Source organism: Schistocerca cancellata, chromosome 1, assembly GCF_023864275.1.
Source record: "Schistocerca cancellata isolate TAMUIC-IGC-003103 chromosome 1, iqSchCanc2.1, whole genome shotgun sequence".
In the NCBI taxonomy this organism is placed as follows: Eukaryota; Metazoa; Arthropoda; class Insecta; order Orthoptera; family Acrididae; genus Schistocerca; species Schistocerca cancellata.
Window position 1 is genome coordinate 911,986,501 of NC_064626.1, and position 13,416 is coordinate 911,999,916.

The 13,416-nt window shown below is 35.1% G+C and overlaps 1 protein-coding gene across 1 annotated transcript in view; it reads right to left on the bottom strand.

Annotated features, from left to right (window-relative positions):
- Positions 1–13,416, bottom strand: part of LOC126191255 (venom carboxylesterase-6-like) — a 201,908-nt gene that overhangs the window by 9,884 nt on the left and 178,608 nt on the right. Inside the window, exons 7-9 of the mRNA XM_049932068.1 lie at positions 11,943–12,127; positions 1,405–1,555; positions 1,105–1,240 (exon numbers count right to left, since the gene is read on the bottom strand). Of these exons, the coding sequence (XP_049788025.1) occupies positions 1,105–1,240; positions 1,405–1,555; positions 11,943–12,127 (472 nt within the window). The remainder of the gene's footprint in view (positions 1–1,104; positions 1,241–1,404; positions 1,556–11,942; positions 12,128–13,416) is intronic.

Genomic DNA, 13,416 nt, shown 5'->3' on the forward strand with positions numbered 1-13,416 from the left:
AGAAAGCTGTCAGTATAAAAATTATTTAAAAAGCAGAGAGACTTGTGTAAACAACTATCCTAAAAACTAGGTATTCTTCCACTTCCATGCCAGTACATATTGGAGACACTAAGTTTTACCAAGCCAAATACTGGCAGCCTGAAGCAGAATTGGGACTGTCACCAGCACGACACTAGAGGGAAATAAATGTTGACACAGTTTCCCCATTCTACCAAATTATTTGCTGATAGTGTAAAATGCATGGGGATTAAACTTTACAATCATCTACCACTAAACATAAAAAACATCAACAATCCAGCACATTTAAAAAGAATGCCTAAATTGATATTATTGAAATACTCCTTTTATAACTTACATGAATATTTTGTATGTGATTTTTCTATGTAATATATTTGCACACTTATCTTTCTGTATCATAATTTATCTTCAAAATGTAAATTTCATACCGACTAATAAAAATTGATCTACTTGTATGTACTTATTATATTTATCTAGTAAATCTTAAACATTGTATAAATTATGTAATGCTTATCTGTACTTAACTTGATTTTAAATGTATCCACAAATTTTAATATTAATTAGGCCTTAGTGACCTGAATTTTGGACAACTTGTGAGTATACTAATACTATATCCTGTAATTTATAACTATCATAGAATTGTGTACATGTAGGTGTATTTAATTAAGTGTAATGTATTTTTTAAATGTTTAACTACTATAATGACTTGTCCCATATCATATAATGCTCTGTGTATGCAGAATGATGCAGTGGATCAGTAAAGAAAGAAAGAAAGAAAGAATGAATGAATGAATGAAGAGGGTAGCCAACAGAATGATACAAACACCAATAACTAATTAATCAATAGAGTGCACATCTAAAACCAAGATTATTTGCTGCCTAGGTATTCATATTTATTACCAAGATGTCTTCATTACTAAATGTATATGACTAGACACATGACAAATAAAAATATTTTATTTTTGTTTCCTTTTTAGAGTGTTATTTTTCAAACAAATTCGTGTGTAAGTTTCTCTCACTGAAACCATTGTCTGTATTTTGGACATACCAAGAACATTTTCAGAAAGATGCAATATTCAGACTCACCCAGTTTTGCTAAAATTGATGCACATATCCAGCATAATATTCATCATCTTTCTATCTTCTTCAGTTTCAAGTGGTGTTAAGCCAAACTTGTCATTGACATTCATAATATAAGCTGTGTCATCTGCATGAGATACTCCTAATAACCAGATATTGAAATAGGGATTACAAATGTAAAATTTGTGAACATATTGTTACAAATTACTTTGTAAATGTCATTTATGAACAATTAATTATTTCTGCTGATAGCATGTTTTGATGGCAATAAAATTTGCTTTGAAGAAGATGGATACAGCCACTTACCAAGGTTAACATCAGTTTCTGCCATACTTTCTGAGAAACTATATTTGCCACGGTACCCAAATACATAGAAATAAACAGGTGACTTATTGATACTAGCCTGAAATCTTGCTGCACGTTCAACTTCTACCACAAAAATTCGATCACCAAATAACTGAAAATTAAAAAAAGACAATATACATTACATGACACATACACTACCTGAGCCACAGATAAAGATACTCATAGTTCAAGCCTGGGAAAACCAACCAAAACTTAAAAGATTCGATTCTCTTGTGTATTACATATGGAACATGAAATGATGTATAAAGAGTTGTAAGAGTGAATTATTCTAGAACAGGTTGAAAAACAAATACAATTTGGGAAATATCAGATGAAGTAATTGTTCCAAAGTGAAATTAGAGATGAAGAACTGTATTTATCTGTTCAGAAAGTATAGATACAAAAATGTTGCCCACTATTAATTCAGAAAGGTTAACCTAAAAGAAAACATACTTTTTTAGTATTTTCTTCTACTTTCTTTGTAGTCATATGGAATTATCTTTTGGGAGACACAGCTAATGTTTAGAAAGCATTTGTTTGGAAAAAAAATGCCTTGAAAAAAAAAAAAAAAAAAAGGACCCTCTGTTTCACATTTCACAGTGTCTCCCAAAGAGAAGATTCTCAAAGTCAGCCTTGGAACAGAGTAGAGAACATAGAGTACAATCAAAGTTGTTGATCATGGAACATAGCATTAACACAGTAAGCAAGACTTTCATTACAAGTGTGTTGGGTCACTGCCATCTGTATTGCAGGTTCCCAGCATTTGGAATGGTGGGTAAGTATGCTGAGTCACTGCCTTCATGAGAGTTAGTTAGTTAGTTAGTTGGTTGCATGTTCCATTGATCAATTGCACGGTACAGTAGCCGATATGTTGTGGAATGTGTCAAGTGCACAAGAAATGCACATATGAAACAAATTTTTTTAAAGATTAATATTTCTATTATTTACCCCATTCCCTTAAATGGCACAAAATGTATATACTATATTTATAGATTTATTTATTCCTATTCAAGAATTCATCTATGGTCTAGAAGGAGTTGTCAAGGAGATATGATTTCAATTTATTTTTGAAGCTATTACTGCTGTCTGTCAGACACTTTATTTCATCTGGTAATTTGAGAATCATAATTCAACAATACTGACTCTAGTAACAACCTTCTTTCTGCTCATTGCACTGTATTATAACAGCTTTAATTTAATCTCAAAGTCACGCATACAAATCAACAGGACGTTTGAAAACAGCCATTCTACAATGGGCACCTTCAGGAAATTTCAACCCGTTTATAATCGGTCTTGAAGATTTATTGTCTTGTCTAAAACTAGAAGAACTAGTGGTTGCTGCTGATTTTAATATAGATGTCCTGAAAAACACTGACAGTGAACAATTACTGAAACCAGTTACATCGGCATTCAGTTTAATTTCTACTGTAAATTTCCCAACTAGGGTATACAAATGTTCTAAGTCTGCCATTGATAATATCTTTATAGACAATTCTATGCAACTAAGCCACATTACAAAACCAGTAGTAAATGGGCTATCTGACCATGACACGCAACACCTAACATTAAATTTTGAAAATTGCCAGGGTAAAACATCTATCAGAACTGAGTACAGAAGACCAGTAAAACAGTCAAAAACTGAGAAATTTAGAAGATTGCTCAAAGAAATTAATTAGATGGATATTTACAGCATCTAAGACACAAGTGGAAAATACAAAACATTCATTAATAAAGTTAGCATCTTATTTAAAAATTGTTTTCCTCTGAAGGTAACTCAAATTAAGCAGAAGTCTAATAAGAAACCATGGATCACACAAGGGATAAAGATATCATGTGAGACAAAAAGGAAACTCTATCTGATATGTAGGGACACCTTTGATACTAGCATTATAGCTCATTACCAAAATTACTGCAAAATATGGAAGAAGGTTACCCAGAAATCTAAACATCTGCATTATGAAAAGAAGATAAATACGTCCAGCAATAAAATAAAAACAATATGGGATATAGTTAAGTCAGAGACAGGTAGGACCATAAATGAGGAGGAACAAATAGCTCTAACAATAAATGAAACCCTGGTAACAAACACATGTTGTGTTGCAAACCATTTAAACAAGTATTTTGTCTCTGTTACCAATAGCATGGGGTTTCCAGGTTCAGTAAATAATGCAATGGAATATCTAAGACTAGTGCACACAAGCAATCTCAGTAAAATGGAATTGATGCTTACTTCACCCAAAGAAATAGAATCCATCATAAAGTCCTTGAAATCAAAGCAGTCTAGTGGTTATGATAACACATAAACAAAGTTAATAAAATAGTGTTCATGTGAGCTTAGTCATATCTTAAGTTATTTGTGTAATCAATCACTTATCACAGGAACATTCCCAGACGGACTTAAATATTCTGAAGTTATACCTCTCCACAAGAAAGGGGACAAAGTAATGCTGTAAAATTACTGACCAATCTCCACTTTTGCCAGCTTTTTCAAAAATCTTTGAAAAGGTTATGTTCAAGCATCTACTTAAACACCTTAGTGAAAATAACATACTGTCAAAGTCACAGTTTGGGTTGCTTAAGAGTTCTAATATTGAGAAGGTTATTTACACTTACAGTGAAAATGTCCTTAATTCATCAGACAAGAAATTAGAGGCAACTGCCATATTCTGTGACCTGTCAAAGGCTTTTAACTGTGTGAATCACAGCATTCTTTTAAGTAAATTAAAATATTATGGTATCACTGGTAGTGCTGCAAAGTGGTTTCAGTCATATCTTACTAATAGAAAACAAAGGGCATCATTAAGTAACACTTCAGCAGAATGCAGTCAGACATCATCTGACTGGGAAGAAATTACATATGATGCTCCCTAAGGTTCCATAGTATGTCCACTACTTTTTCTTGTGTATATCAATGACGTGTCATCTGTTACATTACCAGATGCCACGTTTGTCTTATTTGCAGATGATCCAAACATTGCAATAAATAGTAAATCAAATATAAATTTAGAAAGGGCAGCTAATCAATTTTTTACTGACATTAATAAGTGGTTCATAGCCAATTCACTGTCATTAAACTTGGAAAAGACCCACTATAAGCAGTTCAGTACTTCCAGGAGATTTCCTTCTAGTGTGTGCATAAAATATGATGACATGGAAATAGGAGAAGTTGAGAGTGTAAAATTCTTGGGATTACAACTTGATAATAAATTCAGTTGGGAGCGACATACTAACGAACTGCGAACTGCTAAAGCGCCTAAACACATCTGTGTTTGCAATGCGAATGATGTCAGACGTAGGAGATATAAACATAAAAAACTGGCATATTTTGCTCATTTTCACTCCATTATGTCATATAGTATCAGATTTTGGGATAACTCTACAAACTGAGAAAAAATTTTTAGAGTACAGAAGTGTATAATAAAAGTAATGTATAGTGTAAATCCAAGAACATCATGTCGAAACCTATTCAAAGAATTGGGCATACTAACCACAGCTTCTCAGTATATTTATTCCTTAATGAAGTTTGTTGTAAATAATACATATCTTTTTCCAACTAACTGCTTAGTACACAGTATCAATACTAGGAATAAGAACAATATACATAAAGATTTTAAATCACTTACTCTTGCTCAGAAAGGAGTCCAGTATTCAGCAACGCATATTTCCAGTAAGTTACCAGCAACCATTAAGAGTTTAGTTTCAGACAAGACACAATTTAAACCTAATGTAAAAGAAGTTTTGGTGGCAAATTCCTTCTATTCCATCCATGAATTTTTCAACAAGTGCAGTAGACCATTTTAATGAAAATTTATTATATTTTAATTTTTGACAATACTTGATTGTAACAGCCAAGTAGCTACCTACTGTGTGAATGATGGATGTATGGAAAGCAGATGTAAGTCTTAAGTCTGTAAATAGTGGAAGTTTAATTTTTAATCTTGTAAATAATTTGACTGTCTTAACTGAGGATCACTGAAATGAATAATTTACTTTAATTTTTGACGGTACTTGGCTGTAATGGCCAAGAAGCTAGCTACTGTGTGAATGATGGATTTAATGAAAGCAGATGTAAGTATTAAACCTGTAAATATTAGAAGTTTAAATTTAATTAATGTACATAATTTTACTGTTTATTGACTGAGGATAATTAAAATTAATGAAACTCAAGTTTTTTAAATTACATTTTTGTAATGTGTTTGTTTATCTGACATGTTCCACATCCAGGAGGATCTCCTATTATGTGGGTCTATGGAAAGAATAATTAATCTAATCTGATCTTATCTAATCTTTCACATGAAGTAAGCTAATCTGAACTAGGAACAGTCTTAGGTTGGTACAACCTGATGTCAGATGTAAACATTCCTCCTCAAGATGTTCCATAACATGCTGAAATTTTTGAACTCTTTCTCACCCAGGATGCTAACATACAAAGACATTTCCTTCTTTGTTCGAATCATATTCAATTGTGTAAATAAAACATGGGTGCAAAAGTGTTTTGAGAAACCATACTAAAAAGATATTTGTATTATAATGAGAGACTTATTGATAATTGTTATTAAATTATGGTAAATAAAACTTGCAACACAATATCAGTTGAAAAACTTAAGTTGGAATTCTGTCTTTGTAAGCAGAGAACAACAGGCACAAAATCTACAGCTTGTTGCCAACGAGGAGTCACTTGGCTCAGGAATGTCCTGGATAAGAAAGAGGGTGGAAATTGTCATCATTTTATGGAGCATGTCAAGGAGAAAGCCTATTATAGAGATAGTCATCTTCAAAAGCAGTGTTTATTTGCATAAATGACTCTGAATTTACATGAAAGCTGTTACAAAATGATGCAATGAGCAGAATGAAGGTTGCTGCTAGTGTCATTACCATCAGATTATTTACCATATTTACTCAAATCTAAGCCGCACTCGAATCTAAGCCGCACCTGAAAAATGAGACTCGAAATCAAGAAAAAAAATTTTCCCGTATCTAAGCCGCACCAGAAATTTGAGACTCGAAATTCAATGGGAGAGAAAAGTTTTAGGCCGCACCTCCAAATCGAAACAAAGTTGGTCCATTGTAATATGAGACACAATTTAGGTCGAATGAATGACGATACAGCTACAGTAGTTTGGTTCGAGTTGTAAGCTTAGCAGTTAAGCTTTACCAGGTAGCCATTGCTATGCATCAGGCGCTCCATCCGTATTTATACGGGTACCCTTCCTTTTACACTTGCTTTGTCTGGTTTGAATCGATTGCTTATTTTGCTTTGATCTGATAAGTGCCGTTTTCTCTCTTATAGGTGTTTACGTCACTCTAAGTTGAAAATGCATCACTGTACTGTGTCATGCATTGTTTGTCGCATTCTGATAGTGCGTGTTTACGGCCTGTCGCCGCTCACGGCATGGCTTGCTTTTGTGCACGCTAGCGCCGCTTACAACTAAAAAGAGGCGAATCGTCTCATTAGCGAAGCAATGTCAAGTTGTTACTTACACTGCTGCTTTCTTTGAGAATGATCAACAAAAACCAAATAATAGGCTGCGTATGATAGAACAAGTTCTGAACGAGAGTTAGGCGAAAATTTTTCTCCGTTTGAAAATCTTTGCGGGCGCTTCTTTAGTACATCAAATTCTGCACAGAAATTAGAGTCATCTTAGATTTAAAACCTAGTCAGTTGCCGTGCTTCATTTCTGACTGTATCACTATTAGGCATAAGAATAATACGAATATAAACATGACACGATACGTATATTCTTCCACGTTTGCCGTTGTCTCACTCTAGTTTCGTAGTTTATTAGGCAGACAGGATAGCAACAAACACGGAAGAATACATGGCAAAATGTTTATATTCGTATTATTCTTATGGTGAATGGTGAAGAGAATATGGCTTGTGATTCACATTACATCAGGTTATTATTAGCAACCATTTCTTCTCACAGTTAGGAAACAATTCAGAACGTAGAGATGGCCATATTGAAAAACATCCCAGTCTTGCCAGTTGGATTTTCGTAGTACATTGAAATTCTACTACATTCGGAGATGAACAATACGGAATTTGTATTTACTTCGTTGGATAATGTATGAAAATGCAGTGGTCTAAACTCGGGGTGGAGAAAAAAAAGCTATTCTTCCACTTTTTTATTTTTAACTGACGCAGAGGTTTTGGCACCAGTATTTATCTTTGTCCCTACAAAGCATGCCTGTGTAGCGCTACATATATTCGACGGCAGAAGTTAGTTGTGGCGGCACCTACCAACATTTTTCAGAACTTCCGCTTGCTTTGCACTCGATTCTAAGCCGCAGGCGGTTTTTTGGATTACAAAAACCAGAAAAAAAGTGCGGCTTAGATTCGAGTAAATACGGTAAGTTGCCAGAGCTGAAAAAAGAAGACAGTCAGCAGGAGATGTTCAAAATTGTGCCAACATATCATAAAAAGAGCTTCTTGCTGCTAAGCAATAAAAAGGATTACTGCATATTTAATTAAGAATTCTGAAACAAAATGTGCCATTAGGTTCAACTTCACTAACAGTAGTTGTAAAATTTATATTCTACCTTTTCCATATAGTCACTGCTTTACTGATAATACTGTACCAGTAATAATAAGCTCACAAATCTAGTGTAAAAGTCACATTGTAGTAGTTTGAATCATTGCCTATGTGTGAAATGATTGAATAAAATACAAATTTTTTTGAAAGAGTTTGTGAAACTTCAGCTGCCATTCTCTTTATTTCATGTACATTTTGTAAAATTTCAGCCTTAGGCCATTTACAAGTATCTAAATATCTATGTACAGGGTGTTTCAAAAATGACCGGTATATTTGAAACGGCAATAAAAACTAAACGAGCAGCGATAGAAATACACCGTTTGTTGCAATATGCTTGGGACAACAGTACATTTTCAGGCAGACAAACTTTCTAAATTACAGTAGTTACAATTTTCAACAACAGATGGCGCTGCAAGTGATGTGAAAGATATAGAAGACAACACAGTCTGTGGGTGCGCCATTCTGTACGTCGTCTTTCTGCTGTAAGCGTGTGCTGTTCACAACGTGCAAGTGTGCTGTAGACAACATGGTTTATTCCTTAGAACAGAGGATTTTTCTGGTGTTGGAATTCCACCGCCTAGAACACAGTGTTGTTGCAACAAGACGAAGTTTTCAACGGAGGTTTAATGTAACCAAAGGACCGAAAAGCGATACAATAAAGGATCTGTTTGAAAAATTTCAACGGACTGGGAACGTGACGGATGAACATGCTGGAAAGGTAGGGCGACCGCGTACGGCAACCACAGAGGGCAACGCGCAGCTAGTGCAGCAGGTGATCCATCAGCGGCCTCGGGTTTCCGTTCGCCATGTTGCAGCTGCGGTCCATATGACGCCAACGTCCACGTATCGTCTCATGTGCCAGAGTTTACACCTCTATCCATACATAATTCAAACGTGGCAACCCCTCAGCGCCGCTACCATTGCTGCACGAGAGACATTCGCTAACGATATAGTGCACAGGATTGATGACGGCGATATGCATGTGGGCAGCATTTGGTTTACTGACGAAGCTTATTTTTACCTGGACGGCTTTGTCAATAAACAGAACTGGTGCATATGGGGAACCGAAAAGCCCCATGTTGCAGTGCCATTGTCCCTGCATCCTCAAAAAGTACTGGTCTGGGCCGCCATTTCTTCCAAAGGAATCATTGGCCCATTTTTCAGATCCGAAACGATTACTGCATCACGCTATCTGGACATTCTTCGTGAATTTGTGGCGGTACAAACTGCCTTAGATGACACTGCGAACACCTCGTGGTTTATGCAAGATGGTGCCCGGCCACATCACACGGCCGACATCTTTAATTTCCTGAATCAATATTTCGATGATCGTGTGATTGCTTTGGGCTATCCGAAACATACAGAGAGGCGGCTTGGATTGGCCTCCCTATTCGCCAGACATGAACCCCTGTGACTTCTTTCTGTGGGGACACTTGAAAGACCAGTTGTACCGCCAGAATCCAGAAACAATTGAACAGCTGAAGCAGTACATCTCATCTGCATGTGAAGCCATTCCGCCAGACACGTTGTCAAAGGTTTCGGGTAATTTCATTCAGAGACTACGCCATATTATTGCTACGCATGGTGGATATGTGGAAAATATCATACTACAGAGTTTCCCAGACCGCAGCGCCATCTGTTGTTGAAAATTGTAACTACTGTAATTTCGAAAGTTTGTCTGCCTGAAAATGTACTGTTGTCCCAAGCATATTGCAACAAATGGTGTATTTCTATCACTGCTCGTTTAGATTTTATTGCCGTTTCAAATATACTGGTCATTTTTGAAACACCCTGTATCTAAACTGTACAATCACACATGAAATAAAGGGAATGGCAGCTCAAGACATCATGACATCTTTCAAAAAATTCTTCGCAGCTGCAAACCCTATCGCATTGAAAATTATAAAACAGGAAATGGAGTTCTAAATTATGATTCTTCAACATATAGATTTGCAAGTTCTAGTAGCAAAGGACCTAGAACTTTCACCTTACACTACGAACACAATTATAAGAACCTGGCCCAACATCAAAGCCTGGTTCCTTGGCAGAACGGCCTAATACATTTGGCCATCAGCATGTGATCATTTGGATAAACACACTGGAGAGTGGTTTGTTAGCACAAGAGCATTGGCAATTCCAACTTCAGTTTGCTGCAGAAATGGAGATCACCAACTTCATTGCGTTGAATGGTTGGATCGATCAATTTAAAACTCATCATAACATTGTTTACAACCAACTGTATGGTGAAAGTGCTGATGGTGGAATTGTGGAACAATGAAAAGAACAATGGCAAAATAAGTTTAAAAGATTGTGATCAAAATAATTTTTTTTTAATTTTGATGAAACTGGTCTTTTTTTTTATAACATATTACCAAGTAGGACCTTATGTTTTAAGAAATGCTGCAGTGGGAAACTGAATAAGCAGAGGATAACTGTTTTACTTATGGTCAATGCTGATGGGTCTGAAAAATTGCCTCCTTTGGTAATTGATAAATTTAAAAAGTCAAGATGTTTAAAAAAATGTGAGAACTTTGTCCACTAATTATGATTCCAGCAGCACTGCATGGATGACCAGCTGTAGAAGCTATGGGAGCTATTCACATTTTGATGCAGTACATTGGTAGTGTATCAAGTGATGATAATGCATTTGATGCTTCCTATATCATGTTGTGACAAGTAGAGCTAACTGTTGTTAGAAAAAAAATCATTTAATTATTTCAGTTTTTCACTTAGATAAAATTTAAATTGTTTTAATTTCTTATTTTGAACAATATAAAGAGAAGGACAGTAAGAGTAATTTATTCATTTTTGCTTATTGCATTTCTTATGCTTTCTGGGTATTTTACACTTTTCTGGATTTTACACTGTTGTGGGTAGATCTGCTAAAAAGTGTAAAAAAGAACTTTTACTGCAGCTACAGAATTTGCAATCGTGAATTTGTTACAATCATTGTAAAATCCTCTTAAGTCTTAATAGTATTTGCTGTTAATAATAGAAAACATAATTCAGATTGGGATTTTGTATTTTTGAGGAAATGTTTTCAGTGATACATAAAACAAGAAATTAAGAATATCTAAAGTTTTAAAAGATAATTAAAGATATACCTTACTAACCATGCATTCCATAAATTACTGAAATATTTAGAACAATGTTGGAAGCTGAAGAAGTGAATTAAAATTTGTGCTGCAGCTGGAACCCAAACCCAGGTCTTCTTGCAGATATGCTAGTAAGCAAGAAGACCTGGGTTCATGTCCTGGACACAGCACAAATTTTAATTCACTTCCTCAGCTTCCGTTATCATAGATAAATTAGAGACTTAAATGTCTCACGGAAAATTTAATTTAAGGTGAAATATTTAGATTCAAGACAAAACATTTCTGTTAGCTTGTAACAATCAGTGACAGTCATTTTTAAACGATACCTGTCCTTATGGCACATAAATAATGACTGATCTATAAAGAATGAATATCAATGTGACCATGCAGATATTATACTAGGCCTATCTGTACGGAAAAATGGATGAATTTAATTTAGCTTATAGGAACAGAAATAGTTCACAACAGCATCATGAAAGGTAATTGTCAATACTTTTAAACAGCTGCAGGAGGTAACAAAATATCTCCTGATTTTGGTAATTTAACTGAAGAAATAAAGTGTAAACTCAGAATGTAAATAACCTTCAGCCAACCTCTCCAAAAATACATGGAGACAAATGATTTGTCATGAATATCAAAATAAGTGGTGTTCTCATAAACAGTAACAATAATAAACAAACTACTGTAGCATGCAAAGTAAAAGTAGTTACTAATTTCCAACATGTTTATTATGAAGAAACAATTCTCAGCACACAGATGAAAAAATCAAACATTAAGGTTTGATGATATAAGGTATAATTAATTTAACTTAATTTTAATAATTCTCCAACACAGTTTTATACAAAAATAAACTCTCGTTGCTTCTTTTTACCTGTGTTACTTCAGCAGCAGTACTTGTTGATATTTTTTTCTCTCCCAAGTAATGTTTCCGAACTTTCTTCCCTATTTCATGGTGTATTTCTTGTGGCGCTGTATAATTGTAGTCCAAGAGGTATGCGGACACTTCCTCAAACCGAGCATCCAGTTCCTTCATTACATCATGTTTGGTCACAAAATCTATCATAATAAGAAGAATGAAAGTGAGACATATATCTGAGTACCCAGAGATATGGAATTGATATACAACTTGATTATAATTTATATTTTCATAAAAAATGTAACCAATTACACTTTAAGACTAATGACACAACTGGAAATTGTATATACTTTGGACCTATTGAAAAAATGGTACAAACTTTATGCAGGGCAGAAACATACAAGACTGTTGGAGGTATACAAATAGTCATTTTTTCCTTGCGCCACAGATATATTGAATAGGACAGTGAGTGGCAACAGATTCTGGGGAATGTATGTACATGTGCCATTGTTATCCAAATAGAAATGATATTGGAGGCCAAAACTGTATTTTTGCTTAATGAGTGAGATTTGGTGTATGTAGCATATTGCCACAGTCATATTACATTAGTGGTATATCTAATAATCAAAAGAAATTTGCATAGGTAGGCACACAGTAGAAAAAATTATTAACCCCCAGGAGACATCACATTAATACCATGAAACACTGCCTGCATCCTTTATAATGGCCTCAATGCATTAGAGAAGAGAGTTCACAAGTTTATTCTGATGTCCTAACAAAACCTGAGGATCTTAATTTCTATGTTTGACCTACTTTTCTAAATCCTGCTAGACATGTTCTATGGGATACTTATCAAGTGATTTGGCAGATCTGTCAAGTTGCAATAGGGTGCTTGAGTGACTGTAAATTGCATGCAGACCTTGGAGATGACTGATGCCACTTTGCATGATTGTAGTGTCCACAGCATACTCATTATGCATATGTAGGATAAAGGGCAACACTTGGTCATGGTGATTGTTGAAATAAATATCCTGATTCGTGACTCAGTAACCTGAATGAGTCATCCCACACCGTAGTACAAATAACAGACCCAAAACATCACAGTGAATCACTTATTGTCTGAACTACATTCTCCATACATTGCAGTTTAAAAGCCTCTTTGGGCCATTGGTGTACTTGACACCTTGCATCATTTGCAAACAGGCAGATCATAACTCATCAGAGCACACACCTGCAGTCAGCTAATGTCCAGTTTCTGTGTTGTTTGGTCCATGGAATACGTGCAGCTTTATTTGCCACTGTGAGAAATGGCTTTTTGTGAGGCACCCAATTCCATAAGTCCACTGCATGCAATTCTCTTCATAATGTTCCCTAAGAAACTGGTTGAGATGCAACTGAATTCACTGACAGCAGCAAATGCTGTTGATATATCAACAAATTGAATAACTTCAGTCATGGTGTGGTCATGAGTGCATCAAGAGGCAGTAGC